General features: G+C 42.3%; 1 protein-coding gene across 3 annotated transcripts in view; it reads left to right on the top strand.

The window, feature by feature from the left end:
* Window positions 1–15,712, top strand: part of LOC135476263 (autism susceptibility gene 2 protein homolog) — a 181,887-nt gene extending 166,175 nt beyond the window's left edge. For 2 of the 3 annotated variants that reach the window (XM_064756236.1, XM_064756238.1), the window contains 11 exons: window positions 6,451–6,946; window positions 7,413–8,002; window positions 8,385–8,629; window positions 9,104–9,148; window positions 9,539–9,640; window positions 10,749–10,841; window positions 12,468–12,654; window positions 13,154–13,207; window positions 13,535–13,597; window positions 13,865–14,177; window positions 14,625–15,712. In XM_064756236.1, coding sequence (XP_064612306.1) covers window positions 6,451–6,946; window positions 7,413–8,002; window positions 8,385–8,629; window positions 9,104–9,148; window positions 9,539–9,640; window positions 10,749–10,841; window positions 12,468–12,654; window positions 13,154–13,207; window positions 13,535–13,597; window positions 13,865–14,177; window positions 14,625–15,633 — 3,197 coding nt within the window. In that variant the 3' untranslated portion in view covers window positions 15,634–15,712. The remainder of the gene's footprint in view (window positions 1–6,450; window positions 6,947–7,412; window positions 8,003–8,384; window positions 8,630–9,103; window positions 9,149–9,538; window positions 9,641–10,748; window positions 10,842–12,467; window positions 12,655–13,153; window positions 13,208–13,534; window positions 13,598–13,864; window positions 14,178–14,624) is intronic. The other variant, XM_064756237.1, reaches the window with a different exon arrangement.
* Window positions 15,713–16,186: the final 474 nt, after the last annotated feature.

The following is a 16,186-nucleotide window of genomic DNA, read 5'->3' as shown; positions in this document are numbered from 1 at the left end:
GTTGGGGAAATTTGACTTTAGGGTATGCTTAAAAGTAGAACGGAACTCCAGAAAAACCTCACACATTTATCTCCCATTTTTAATCATGATTTTATCCTGGTGAATGTTACGAAATGCCGAAAGCATGATTTATGCTCACATTTCTGGATATGTACATATGTATATATGCACGTGAATGCTTGCACCCTATCAGATCATTTGTTTATAAATCTATTTGCATGTATATTCTCATTGGCCTGTTTCAAGAAGACACCATTGCGATATGTCTGCAGTAAGGTTGAAAATGACACTGGGATCTCTGGTCTTCAAGCAGCAATTCGAATCCCTCACTCATGCACGTATATGTACGTAAATTATTTCTTATGGGATGAAAATAAGAGTTATTTGGCCGCACCCCTGTTGAGAACTAGAGATATCAGCAGAAGTGATTCAGGGGGAAGATGGAGAATCTGATGGCTGTTAACACCTACATGTACATTTGTGTGTTTACTTGTTACATGTTGATGTTTATCTGATGATTGCATGCCACCCTGGTGAGAGTAGAAGCTGTTCCCACCCTGCTCTCACCATGTGTGGTAAGGGAGGGGATTTCCCTCTCACCATGGGCTTTGGCAGTTTTATAGATTCACTTCCCATCTGTCCTGGACCAGTGTCACTGTCTTGTTTTTATTGGCAACTGATCCCAGTCCTGTTGCTAATGTTAAGCCAAGTGTTGATGATGGCCTGTTCTCTCTCCTGCCCTCCCCCCCCTGGCCAAACTGATTTATAGGCCAATTAGTCCAGTCCTCAGGAGCAGCCAGGATTATATCAGCTCTCCTGATAACACCTATCACTACTCCCCTCTGAGAATACAGTTTACCCTGGCATGATGATTATCTCCCTTGTAGGACAGGCTGTAAACAGATCCAACCATTTGGTGGAATTTTCAGGGTGAGTCAGTTTATTCCAAGATGGCTGATCTCTCTTTGAGTAAAAGGTAGATATTGCGCCCGTTCATACACTAAAATACAGCTTCACATGCTGATTGAAGGAATATTTGTAACTGTGGAACAAGTTTTGAGGTTGTAATGTCAAAGAGTATATCTGTAGTGATATTTAGAGGGCAATGCAGGGGCAGGCTGAATTCAGCCAGTAGTGTCATCACAAGCTTATTCCATGGTAACCAAGTCAAAACTTCAAGGAAAGTTGCAGTGCAAATTTGGAATCCTGTGGGGGGGTGGGACGGTCATGCTTTTACCAGTTGGTCTCTTAAATCCTTTGGCATTTCATATATTTATATGTATGACACCACTCCTGTGGATTATAGGATTTCCTTTCTTCTGGAGGAGAAATCAGATTTGATAATAGCAGGGTTAGTTGGGGTTTGAAGGAAGTGGGTGGGGGGGGGGGGACTGTGCCCTATGACCATAGCATGATTGACTCTCATGTGTTCAGTTTTAAAGGTCAGGTTTGTTTGAAGTTTTTTGACTGGAGTGTAGTAGAAACACCTGATGGCATCCCTTGAATCAGTTAGCTAGAGATGTTCTTGTCCTAAATTTTAAAGCATTTGTGGTTCAATTGTGGCTGAATGCTTTGTCAAGGTTGAAGTGGTGACCCATGAAATCTTCATTAAATCGCCCAGCATTGTAGGGTTTCTTAGGGTATTCATGAGAAAAACAAATCATCTTTCTTCAAGTACCATATTTGCTGTATGTAGTAAGTTAGCAGTAAGTATTACAAGAGCAATCAACCACAAAGCCCACATATTACATAAACTGTAAATATGCAGTTGATGATATGTTAGGGATCACTGTATTATAGAGGGAAGATGTGACCATGCTAACTGACATCTGTGGTTCATCACTGCTGTATTGAAGGTTGTCCTTGGGGTATTGGATTTCTTTTTGGATTGGTGGGTGTGTGGGTGAAGGGGTAATAAAGCTGGTGTAAACAGCCTTGTTCATTAGCCAATTCCTAGGGGCCCTGTGGACTATAAAACTGTTAGTCCTGTCAGGTAGATTAGCCATTGGCTAGGTCATTAAGTTCAGAGGTACTGGTCTGGAGGATGTTAGGTTTCTGCAGAATGTTCTGGTCAAGGGATCTGATGTATGCCAGATGGGGTAGAATCAGCTGGGAGGCCCACTAGACATGCACTTGACCAACTCTAATGTCATGACTTGAACTCTTTTGATACAGCCTTGTGAAGTAATTGATGCTGGTGCCTGAGCCACATTTCTGTCAGCAAGTCCCCTCTTCCACCCCCAAATGATTTTGGTATTGGTCCCAGATGGTCACTTTAATGATACCAAAGAGGACAGGTGCTCCTGGATTCCATGCTAACCCTTTGCTCTTGTGGCTTATGTAAGCTGTTGGGCCTGTGGTCAGGGAATCCAGTTTTTAACACAGATTTGTGTTGGGGAATATCTTAGAGGATGTTTCTGCTTTGAGCCAACAAGTCACGTGCCGTGATCTGTGTAGATTAAGTAAAGAAGGAGGAGGACAGGTAAGGCAGGAAACATGTGGAAGACTGGGGTAGTTATTTTTGTATTTGACTGGTGTTTTACGTCATACTCAAAAATATTTCCCTCTTACGAGAGCAGCCAGCATTAGGGTAGGATGAAATTGGGCAATAATCCTGGGGAAACCCATAACCATCCGCAGGTTGCTGGCAGACCTTCCCACGTACCACAGGAGAGGAAGGCAACATAAGCTGTACTTGAACTCACATCTATCACCATGAAGACTAGTGATGTTTGTTTTTTGACATGGATGAATCCAGTGTTGCATTTCCCTTTCTGATGGGTACATCAGCTCATTTCTGACTGCACATGTACTGTTCAACATGCAGATCATGCCACTCAGATGATACATCACCCATATCATCCACTAAGTAATTGATAAGCGTTTAATTCAACACTGGGTAATGACAGATGCCATTATGTCATTGATTAGTGAAAGCTTCTCTTAAGATTAGAGCTGTCAGAGGCAGATAAATGTGGTAGGGGTTGGTCATTGTTCAGGTTCTTAGTCAGCTTGTTATGAAGGTTAATTACCTGTAACGAGAGGTGGCTAATTAGTCTCTGCTCTAATGCTGTTATGGTTCATGTGGTATCCAGCTCCCCATAGTTCCTGTGCAGAGTGCCATGGTGAAACTGTTGGGTTCTGCTGTTGATAACCGGTGTTTTGTTCATCTGTTGATATAGATACAGTGTACCGTTCAGCTAGTTAAGCATTAGCTGAACGTAGGCTAAGCATTAGCTGAATGTACAGTATTTTCTACAGCTACCATGTTATACTGTTTTGTTTGTTTTAGCCAAATGTACCATTGAAGACTGTTTTCAACATCTAGTTTCTGAGACGCAGATTTGTTCAGCTGATATTTACAGGCTGTTTTGTGACATGTCTGTCACCAAGTGGCTTACAATCTTGAAACTTTGCAATGAAACGCTCATGATTTTTGGCTGTGATTCCCTTAGTGCTAGCTCTCTCTACACCCCTTATCCTCTGTTGTAACGGTGTTAGGTCAGGTACAGCTTTAGAGTATTGTTCTATCTAGAATAATGAAATTACACTTTCTACAGCGGCCTACACATTGTCAACACATCCTGGTACATGTAAAAACTGATCTCCATAATCAAGCTGTTTATAAGTCAGGAAGATTGCCTTGAAAGCTGTGCCATTATGTGTGAAATGATTGAGGGATTAGGGTAGGCTGTGTTGTGTTGACAGAAAAACTAGCATGGTATACGCTTTCACATGTGGATAAGCATGCTGTGGGTTATGTTTATTGAGCTGTTTATTACATGTGTGTGGATGCTAGAGATGAGCATGTGTTTTATGCGGAAAGATGAGCTTAGTATGGATGTTATTAACTGTGTTAAGCAGTGAGAGCGCAGGGCACAAGGTGCACTGTATCACCTTCCATATCTTGATGAACCTATGCCAGGAGATTATCAGAGTCTAGGCTGATCTTTTGGCCCCCCAGTCATGACTGCTGATAGACAGATGTAATTAGGGCCAATGAAGGTTGCAGTCACAGTTAACCTGTGTGAAGATGAAGGGAAAGAGAAAAATGATAGGCAGAGCCTAGAAATTGTTCTCAGGGCAGCCCAGAAAAGGCTGATGAATTTTGTTAACTTGTCTCTGACCCCTGACCCCTCATCATTTTCACCCCATACCCTTTGAGTTGTCAACAGTAGCCCACAAATCTGATCAGCCTCCATGACCTCAGCAGGTGTGTGAATTCTTCTTTTCCATTTGTCAAAAGTTAAGTAAAATTGTTTATGTGAGATGACTGGTTTTGATATCCTGTCCTGTTATCAGCCGTGCAGGAAGAAATAACAGACCCTGGAGGAGTCTGGTGGGAATAAATGCTGAAATAGCAAGGTTAAAGGGGAGAGTTACATAAAGAAGGAATTTAAAATGTGAAGCTATTAAACGATACCCTTAAAATAAACCCCAAAATAACTCCATTTAATTGACATACAAGGAAACATGTTAGTCGATAGAAAAACTAAATATAGACATTTCTGTCGGCATGGGAATTTAACTCTAGTGCATAATTAAGACATCTTTTAGTGTTCAGTCATGTTTAATCAGATAATTTGAAAATAAGTCAGATGTGATAGACTTACATGTATGTGCTATATTTAATTCAGAACAGAATTACTGGTATAAGTTGAGACATCCTACCTTTTCCATGTCCATGACTTGGTTTTGAGATGACAGTGGGTGTCCATGACATTAATAAAACATCAGAGAAGAGTGAATGCAATGTTCCAGGTCACTGGTTGACTTTCAAGTAATGTAGCGTGTCAATGATCTCGAAGTAGGTGTACTTGAGAGGGAATGAGTGGAACACCCATCGAAGCGCTGTAGAAGTCATCTTGCTCATAAGCGCTTGTCTTTTATCCCCCTTCATCCTGCGCCAGGGGGTGTCTTCGTCTCATAGCTTCAGAGGAACTTTCTGAGCTAGAGAGGTGTACCTAAGGCAATCTACCGTGTCATCTTTGATACTTTCAATGTGGTGCTAAGAAAAAAAAAAAACGGGTTTATTTTTATGATAAATAGTTCACGATCTTGGCATACCTTCTATTTATGCAGCCAAGGCATTATGATTACAGATCCTTGTTGTGTGGGCCCATTAGTGGCGTAGAGAGGTCTCTTTCTCTCCTTGCCAAGCTCGCCAAGCTGTGTGTGGTCCCAGTTACAGCTAAACTAACATGGCAGCCTGTTTTTGTATTTATGTTTCAAGATGAGGCTAACCATTAATCACAGCCTAAATTGTCTGTCAGCAAAAACTAATATACAAGGCTTAGCAGATGTCCATGCAGTGTGCTGTACTTTACTTATAATGCAACACCAAATGCTTGAAAATGCTGGCAAAAACGGGGCTCTCATATGGGAACAATTGTGGTCCTGTCTTTAAACAACTGGCTCTCTGAGCCTGGGCTAAACCTGCACGTCATATGTGGGAGGAAACAAAACCTGGTGTCTATCCCCTGACGTTTATTTTACCAACCCTTTCCAGTAAATACAACCGGCTGCTGGCAATGTTGTAGTGCTGGCAACTGCTGGTCTTGCAGTTTCTGGAGGTTTACATACTGGAAAAGCCTGTAGATCAGCAGAATCAGTTTCTCACCTGCAGGGCTTGGCTAGGGCAAAGAATCCAGATTAGATTGGCGTGCCAGATAATTTCAGTGATGAAAGGAACAGCAACCTTTCAAAGCAACATGGTGATATATACACAGGAGTGAATCAGTCATCTATGGAGGGGAGGAGGGTGTAAAGAGAGAGGCTGGGGCATTGCGTTACAGCTGTATCTGTGCTGATGACATGATACGGCACATTGTAATGATCTATCTAAGACAGCAATCAGCATCACTGTGTGTTTAGCTTATGCCCAAATGCATGCAGAGCAAAGCTCAAACGTCTCAAATTCTACTGTGTCCTAGGTTAAAACAAGAATCAAAATGGCAGCTTGAAACCACACAGGATTTTTTGGGGTGCATAGTGAATTGGAAGTGTGGGGGTTCCTTATACGTGATTAGCTAATAGTGCACGAATTATCAAACAGATTCTTGGTTATGTTTTAGCAAAGGCGTAAACCACCATGTGCTTTTCTTTGTCTAAGGTATTTTCCCTTCTGCATAAGCATACTAATGCAGACTGGAATTAGGGTTGTTGGAACCAGTGGGCCTCTGTGGCTTAGGGGTTAGCATGCTAGCACCTCATTGACCCAGGAGCATCTCTGAGTCACTCATGCTAGCTTCCTCTCTCTGGTTTTACATGGTAAAATGTCTGCCATGGGCAGATGGTCATGAGGTTGGGCCCTGGGCTCTGCTCTGCTTCCCACTATAAAGCTGGTTGCTGTCCTATAAGTGAAATATTCTTGTGTACGTTGTAAAACTCCAACCAAATAAATAAAAAAATATGTATAGTTTCTAAAATGAAGCATTTCCTGTTTTTCAGGGGAGAGCATCCATCCTCCACGACCAAGTGTGACGCCGCCAGTAAACCACATACTTCCGGTTTCATCACCAGCACCCACTACGATACCCACCACCACTACAACAACAACAAGCGCTCCTTCGGCCACAGCTACAACCGTTACCACAGCGACCACGACAGCAACAACTGCCACAGGCACAGCGACAACACCCTGTGCATTCCCTGTACCTCACTCGCCGTCTGTTCCTGTCACGCGGCCGTGTAAACCCCCGTCACCCACAACTCCATGCATTTCTCCCGCGGTCACCTCAGCGCTAACAACAACACAAGCCACTCAGCCGCCAGTTTGCATTCCACCACCCAAAAAGTCATTACAGTCGCCATGTTCATTGCCACCGCCTGCACCACTCAGGGAACCACCTAAGGTGGCACCCATCCCTTCGAGGCCGTTTCATCGGGACGAACTACACAACCACAAAGATCCGCTCGACTTTGTGAAAAACTCCACGTGGAACAGGTAAACATAAATATAATGACCTATTAGCACCTGGGGAAAAATTCCATGAAACGATACTGTAAATAAAACATGAAAAAAAAAACTACCAAATCCCGCTTCTCTGTGTGACTTTTCTTGATAGGCCGACTTACCTACAAGAATCTGTCACATGCAGACGTTGCTCTAAGGCACCGTACATGAACTCCTATGAATTCCTGTAAGCTTCAACCTGGAGATGGTCATGGGTTTCCCCAGAATTCTGTCTGCTTTACTTCTACCATAATATTCTTGAGTACATTGCCAATGAAATAAATCCTTAAATAAATTTTATAAGGTTGTGCGATCTTAATTCAGCATTATATCGTTAATTCTAAGGATATTGCTTTTGGCTTTACACTATGAATGTGGTTTTTAATTCTATATTATTATTAATAAATTATATATGTTAAAAGATAATCTAAACTGACTCACTTTTCTGTGTTTGCAGCTCGGCGCCACCAGGCCATCACAACTCGCTTCCTCCCCATACCCACACCTCGGTTCACACCCCCCATCAGAAGCACCCCTCACCATCCCTCCATACCCCCACCCAGCGGCACACCTCTCCGTCGCTCCACTCTTCCCCAATCTCTCAGCGACACACCTCCCCTTCCCTGCATAACTCCACCTCCAGACACACCTCACCTTCCATTCACAACCCTAGCCAGAGGCATACATCTCCTTCGCTCCACATCTCCACCTCCCTCCACAACTCTTCCACCTCCCTTCACAACTCTTCCACCTCCCTCCACAACTCGGTGCCCCACAGGTCCCCAGGCCTCTCTGCCCACGCCCCGTTACCTCTACATTCCCCGCACCGTTCCCACCATTCTACACCTTTTCCGCCGGCGGGTCCCCACCCCCAACCCCAGCCTTTACATGCCCACCCGCACCCTCCTGGACACCACCCGAGCCAGCATAGCATGTTCGCGGCACCACTCCCGCCACCCCCTGCACCGTTAACCTCGAGTGCTCTGCCAGTCCATGGCTCTGTGACCAACCCTCTACTGCCCACAGAAGCAATGCCATTCCACACAAGTAAGTACCTCAGCACTATTTTTTCTGGTATGATCCTCAGTGCTGATTTTCTCTGCTCATATACCAGATTGTTGCTCTTACATTTGAAATATTCTTTACAACTTCCATTTCACAATGATTGGCTAACATTTTCATGGGGTATCGTTGGTATTGTATTATATATTGTTTAATTATTTCAAAAATTTCAGAAAAGCTTGGGGATATAGATTCAAGCAAATGATGATAATAATATTGCAGTCATCTTATCTTTCATTATGAGTGCTTGTAAATCTAAGTGATATTTTTCCTGAATCTTGTTTATACTGGAATTGCTCTTCATCAGCGGCTTATCTGGGACATTTATATGTTTTAACTGAAAATACACACCCTCTTTGTCAAACAGGTCAGGAATTACAACAAGAATTGAATCGTCGGTTCCTCGAGTCGCACACGTCCGTTGATCGTAACCCTTCCTCTGCGGCTGCGCCCAGTCCACGCGTGGGCCCCATCCCGTATCTGCGTCAGGATATCCACCAACATCAACACATGCATCAACATCAGCATACCCACCAGCACACCTACGGGCCCCTGCCCCCACCACCCCATCAGTATCCCGCATCTCTTGTCCCCACACCCTCCCCACATGTGGTACGTACTCTGCAGTGCCCAGTTTATAGCTTTTCAGGGTACTGTATTTCACCTAAAGTTCGGCCTGTTCACATACACTTAATCTCAGAAATGCATTCATGCAAAGCCTTGAAATCAGACTTTTTGTTTTAACACTTAAGTTTCTCTGATAAGAGATTAATCATGCTTTGTAACAAAACTATGAAGTTGATTGAATCAGTCAGAAGCAAAGTGTCTCAGCGAAAACTTCAACATTGTATTTATACTTGAATCGTTAAGTGTTGTTTTGACCTACTTTCTTGAGTCTTCTGGAAGTCTTCATTCTTCAGACCTTTTTTTTTTAATAAGTTGTAAATGCAATTTAGACTTTGCAGCAGGTGCCATTTGATTGACATTTTTTTTAAAATGTCAATTCAAATAGACTGGTGATTAATGCGAGGTACATGAAATTTACCCAGAGCTTCATTAAATGTCTCAAACATTCTCCCCTTTCAGTACGAAAAGATGCCAAAATTCGACCCGCCGTTTTACAGACAAAACGTGAGTCTTAAATGCTTACCGTGGATTTGTGCTAAAAGCCTTCTGCTGGTACTTGTACATGTTGTAGGAGAACCCACATACCTTGGAATCTGACTCTTGATGACTGTGCCATTGTCTGAAGTTTTCAGCTCAGAAGTAAATCCCTGTTCTTGATAAATATATAACTTACTCTCAATATTCTTAGATTTGACGAATTGAGTTCAAGTTTTTAACACAATGTGTTGAATCTTATATACAGAAAGTTTATTGACATCAGCCAAAACACAAGTTTTGAAGTGAGAAAAAAAACTGGGGGGGGGGGAGTGGGGTGGGCGAGCTCTTCTCAAGAAGGAAGATATATGTAAGACGAGACAAGCGATATAACTTACGTGAGTTTTATCTTAATTTCAGCAGATTCCAGGCATTCCAAGTTACCCGGCTGTTCCATCATTGCTCCATACTTCAGGGCCAGGACCACTGAACTCCAGCATGCATGGGGCCTTCCAGCCTAAGGTTAGAGCTGTCCCACCCTAGAGACCCTCCTAACCCACGTCTGTAGACCCACCTTCGAAGCACTGCTCTCTGAAGCTAACCTAATCCACCAGCCAATTTACCTACAAACCGAGATGGAAGCTTGCAAGATTTATCTAAATCTTTTCTATTAAATATGAGTCTAATGTGGTGGGAAATACTAGAAAGTTCAATAAATTAGGATGTTATTTGGCCCTTCTCTGTTTTCGTCTATGTGACATGACGAGAACTTGATTCTCGTTGAAGAACTGAAATTTTTCATCACTGTACAGTTTGAGATGAGATATATTTTTTACGAAAAAAAACAAAGCTCTGGATTGGAAATATAACATCCAAGCTCACTTACAAACAGTGGTCAAAATGTGGCATGCATGGAATTTGAAATTTTCCTGCGTCATTTTGTGAGGCATAGGTGTAGATAAAATGGCTGACATATTCCATACAGGCTAATGTTCACTCTTTCTGCTGGAAATGCAAAGCACTAGCTTCTTTGCTGCCTTAGTAACCCCAATATCATAGATGTATTTTTAATATTTTATTTTTGATCAGACAACAGTATGTTTCCCCTGCCAATATAAGTGCATGGTTCTTAACATTGTATTTTATGCCATTAGTTTGCATTTAACAATACTGTCAATCTTTTTATCAGATTAGCTTTGTCTTTTTGAGATCAGAGACTAAAGATTCCGATGCGGAATTACAATTACAATCCTTTATACAGTTTGGCTTCAGTTTTCTGATGTTTACATTTAAAGCATGGTCAGTACCTGAGAATCGTTCTCAAACAGACGATCTCCCCAATGTCTCAGCAGGACAAGCTCTCAGAAAAAGAAGAGCTCTCTGTAAGGGAGATAAATCCACATTACAAATCTTCTAAGAACAAAAAAATATTGTATATGTATATTTGCCTACCTTGTTGTACAGATGAGATTGTAATATAAATGACTTACATATAGGCTGTTAAACTCTCCTGGATGATGTGTTACAATGACAATTGTCTTCTTTCCCCCCAATTCTGCCATGCTTACAGTTTTGTGAATGACCCCTGATGTTTTATTTTGGGTTTTTCCTTTTGGTTTTCCCCTTACAGAAAGTTACCACAGGTATGCACCCCTCCCAGGTGATGCTGTCAATGCGGGACCGGGAAAAGAACGCCTCATCGTCATCACTACCTGCCGCTAAAGTTAGTACTAAGTCTGGGAAAATCTTGTCTTGCAACCCTGCCTTTGTAGGCAGGAGAGTACCCCTGTAAGGGGACATAACTGTGGAATTTCCTGATATTTTTTCAGAGTAGAGACTGAAGATTTTGCCCAGCTGTGATAGCTTAGTTGTGATAATAATTGCTTGCAATGAATTTTGTCTTATTAGAACTGATTAGGTAAATAAATTGTTGCTATGCCTAGAATATTCCAATTGCTTAAATATTGGCTACATTGAAGTGCTTACTAAAACAAAATTTTTCTATGTTAATAATTATATTGTAGCATAGGTTTGATAAAAAGCATTGACTTTGTCATATTTTTTTGATTTTAATTAAAATTTTGAAAAGTTGAAAATGATGGTAATAATTAGACAGTGAAGGTATTAAGTTAGATACACTTATTGTGTAAAAAAAAAAGTTTACAGATGTACACAAACCATGTGCAATGTCCTGCAAAGTATGAGAGTGTCATATACGTGTTACTGGTGAGCATCAGTTGGGAAGAATCTTTTTGTGAATTGGTACATTATCACCCGCAACATCACGAAGTAAAGCCATTTGAAAAGCTGTCCAAGCAAACACATGGATACGCGCTTTATGGATGCGCCACAGCTTAGGTTAGCCTCAGCCAGATAGATACCAAAGTCATGTCACACTGCACTAACAAATATACCTTTAGCTTGTGTAAATATAGGATGTCCTTTTTGTTGTATTGTTTTATTAGAGCCTCTGTGGTGTATCAGAGCTTTCAAGCTTTGTTGCTTTGACACGCCTAATCCCTCCCCTTTATCGCTAGAAGCTTAGCTAGACCACCTGCAGTCTCCTCGTAGATGTACCTAGACATAGGTATTACATCTGTATTACATCTATGACCGGGGCCTCCGTGGCTCAGTCGGTTAGCGCGCTAGCGCAGCGTAATGACCCAGGAGCCTCTCACCAATGCGGTCGCTGTGAGTTCAAGTCCAGCTCATGCTGGCTTCCTCTCCGGCTGTAAGTGGGAAGGTCCTGGCAACAACCTGCGGATGGTCGTGGGTTTCCCCCGGGCTGTGCCCGGTTTCCACCCACCATAATGCTGTCCGCCGTCGTATAAGTGAAATATTCTTGAGTACGGCGTAAAACACCAATCAAATAAATTATATCTGTGACTAGATTATATTACTTAATTTGTATTCATGTGTTTATGGCGGGAAAAGGCTCAATCATGATATGGCTAACAAAGTGTAATTTTTCTTTTTGCCTAAAGTGTTTTTCAGGAATTTTTTTTTTTTTTTTTTTTTTGATAGTATGATACCTATAAATTCTTTAAACATGAGTGAAAAGGAATATTATAATTTCAGAAATTAGGCCAATGAGATAAATGTCTTGTAACACTATTTGAATCTTTTAATTGTGTTGTCGAATACATTTATTCATTCCCAAACCACAATCTGATGTGCCAAGAAATCTAATTGACTGCATGAATTTTGTTTCAGAAATCTGGGATGTGGATAAATGTCTTGTAACACTATTTGAATCTTTTAATTGTGTTGTCGAATACATTTATTCATTCCAAAACCACAATCTGATGTGTGCCAAGAAATCTAATTGACCACGTGAATTTTGTTTCAGAAATCTGGGAAGTGGTGCGCCATGCATGTACGTGTGGCCTGGGAGATCTATCATCATCAGCAGAAGCAGCAGGCAGAGGCTCAGAAAGGAGACAGCAAACAGACTGATCCACTCCGCCCCTCGGGGCACCTCATAGGGGGCCTGCATCGCCCACCTGATCTCACGTCAGCTACACTGTTAGGGGCAGGTAAGGAGAAGAATTCATCTGGGATAATCAAACAGTCAAAATGGTGTTTGGGTATTGCACAGATTGATTGAGAGACAATGTCTATAAATGTACTGAAATCAGGTGAAACAGATTGGAGTGCTTTCTTTTCAGTATTATTGCCACAGATTGGCAGCAATGTTGCTGAAGTGGCATTAAACCTAAGTCAAGCATTCATTTTGTGTGGAGCTGCAGAAATCTTTATAATACCTCCTGTTTCTAGTCTGCATTTATTTTTCACAAACTTTCACATGCAGTATAAACTCAGGCGTGGGTTTCCCCCCCAGACTCTGCCCAGTTTCCTCCCTCCATAATGCTGACCAACGCAGTTTAAGTGACATACAGCATAAAATACGAATCAAGTAAATAAAGAAATAGGTTCGTTTTTGACAAAATTTAAAAATGTTAGCATCATGATGCAGATAAATTTACTCAGTGCAGTGTATCAGGCTATTAATTTACGGGTAATCTTGCCTTTCAGCTGCACATAGCAGAAGTCCTTTTGATGGCAGCTTTTTAAACCCAGCTCATTTAGGTAAGCAAATAAATTGTACATGTATGTGACCGCTCAGCAGCTGTGTCATTTGACTGAAAAGTTGTTAAGTGCGATGTAAAACCCTATGCATATGTACATATACATACCTTTCAGCAGCTCAACAAACTGTTGACATCGTTAATGTCCATTAATATTAAGATTTGTGTAAGGAGAAATATTCAACCAAAGCAGCTTGTCTTTTGTCAGAAACCAGGTAAAGTACAGTGGCTCCACCTCTGTTTTCTTTGCCCATAAACCGGACCGTAATTAGCGAGATGTTCTTAAGTGGGCCTGGAACTGATGAGTGTGTGATCTTGTGTGTTACAGGGGTGTCGCCATTTTCCCGACCGTTCCCTGGGTTAGGCGGGGGTATAGGTTTTGGCCCTGTAGGTAAGTAATTGCACTCCTCTAATTGTCTGTAGAAGGTCAAGGGAATGTCATTAGGAAAGAGGACACTAATGAATTCAAACATGTGACTGCAATTTATTCTGTTAAAGAAAAGGTAATTTTGTTGTTTCCAACGATGCTTAGTTTTCTGTTTTCTTTCACTGTGTAAATGGTAAAAGCAGGGAAAAAATGTATGAATTCAAGCCTTTCAAATATGTGAAATCCCAGGTAATCTAGATCAAATTTGATTTATTTATTCTTTTCTTACAGGTAATGGTTTCTTCAATGGTGATCGTCAACTGTCGGGAATTCATGTGCCTGGTGTGACACCCCCTCAGGAGTGGAATAGACTCCACCGTACACCCCCATCCTTCCCCACCCCGCCGGCATGGCCTAAACCTGACGCTGAGCGAGAACGGGAGAGGGAAAGGGAAAGAGAAAAGGAGAAGGAGCGAGAAAGGGAAAGAGAGCGGGAAAAGGAGAGAGAAAGGGAAAGAGACAGAGAGAGGGAACGAGAGAGACAGAAGGAAAGGGAACGAGAAATTAGTGCTAATGATAAGCTCCGCCTGGGGGACAGGGAAAGGTGAGTTAATAGCTGTGGCCACAGAATGGTAAACTAGAATGAGCACTCTGGGGTAACAAAACAGATCATCATCGTTGATTCATAACCAAAGGGGTTAAATGTGGCTGGGAAAAAGCCTATTGTGACTGCACGGAGAACAATCTGTCTTACTGTTTTTAAAGTCTCTCCTCCACAAAGGACATTGATGACCTCACAAAACGTGTACTGCACTAGTACAGTGGAAATAATTGTGAACATCTATCCTTATTAAACAATTTGTGCAAATGCCAGGAAAAAGGAGATTCTTTTGTGAAACGTTTAGTCAAATTTTTTGCTCTAATGAAAAAGGGATTCTTGTTTTGTTTTGTTTGACGTCTTCTTTGGGAATATTTGATGAACTGTTTTTGTTGTGTACCATACATTTAGTTGTGTTCAGAACTTAAGTTGTAATTCTGTTTTTGGTTGCAGGGATAGGCTTGTGAGAAGTTCTCCTCATCACGACAGACATCCCTTGGAAATGTTAGACAAGTCACGGGAACGAGATATACGACCAGAGAAATTTCACACTGGGGATAGGCAGCATTCAAGGTCACGCTCAAGGTCACGGTCGCCATTACGGAATGGCCGCCCTGAACCTCCCTCACGACTGGATCCGCTCTACTTGGACAAAAGTGTCAAAATTAAGGAAGAACATTCAGCAGAGGAAGACCTCTCACAAAGACATCTCATAAACTTGCACCTGGAGCGTGAACGGGAACGGGACAAAATTATTCATAATGATTACATAATGCGCGGGTTTGCCAGTCCTCACCCAGGTATGGGTCCTGTTGGCTTGAACTTAATGGAGAGGAGTCGAATGTTGGCCCCTGCATACAGCATGCCTGCGGACCGTGTGCACCCAGGTGTGTGGAGCCCTCTGCTAGACAAGGGTCTTGATTTGAACCAAAGGTTAGAACTTCAGCGCGAAATGGAAAGGGAGCGCGAACGCATGCTGTCGCGTCTCAACCCTCTCGGCGTTGCCATGTTGGAAGACCAGCGCATGAAGGAGCAGGAAATGTTCTTTAGGGAACGTGCCATGGAAGCACGCTTCTTGGAGCGCTTTCAGCCGTTTGACCGTGAGCGGATGGAACGTATGGAAATGGACCGTAGTAAGATCCCGCCGTTACGAGGCCCGGATCCCCTGGTGGCGGTTCATCAGGGACACAGGCCGACAGAGACTCTGAACCACACGCCTTACCACAGGCCCATCAGTCCGTTCCTCAACCACCACTCCAGCAGTAAAAATGGCTCCCCTGCCTCCTTACCCCCGGGAGCCCCACCCCCATTAATCCCCTCCCTGGGCAGTGCAACACAGTCACGTAGTCACACGAACTCTCCTCTTAACAAGGCGAAGAACTGTAGTCCCACAGACAGTAACTCTGAATCAAAAGATCGACGTGAAACAAGTTCCACAGACCCTGAGCTTCACTCTCGGTAGCCAACGGGAAATCGCTTGGTTATCTTTGATCTCTGTAGACTGTTTGATACAAATGATGATATTGAAGAAAGTCTTATTAGAAGAGATATTTATATGATATTTTTGTTTTGTTTTGTTTGATTTTTTTTTTTTTTTTTTTTCAATCCTGTGTATTTAAAGACTGTGAGATTGCAATGTACATGTATAGAAAAACGTCGACTCGTGTTATCGGAACCCTGTACCATATTTGTGCATTCTCATTGGATGAGGTTGAGTCACGTGATCGCTGTGTATTCGACATGATCTTGCAGAAGATGTCAATGGAACTTTCATTGTCTTGCTTCTTCAAACTAGTGTTTTGTGTACTTGGTACATATGGTCCAGTCATCATTTGTAGGAGGGTATAAAAGGGGGGAGGGGGATTGAAAGTGAAAACGGACACTGCATTTTGATGCAAATAATCTCCTCAATGGAATCTGTGATGCAATAATTATAAGTGTACATTGTGTGTGTGAATTATTTACAAGTATCATTCTTGGCATGGGAGACCCCCTCATCTGCACCCTCAAAAATC

This window comes from Liolophura sinensis, chromosome 10 (assembly GCF_032854445.1).
Source record: "Liolophura sinensis isolate JHLJ2023 chromosome 10, CUHK_Ljap_v2, whole genome shotgun sequence".
Taxonomy (NCBI): domain Eukaryota; kingdom Metazoa; phylum Mollusca; class Polyplacophora; order Chitonida; family Chitonidae; genus Liolophura; species Liolophura sinensis.
Note: the sequence above shows the minus strand (reverse complement) of the source record. Positions and strands in the feature narration are given on the sequence as shown.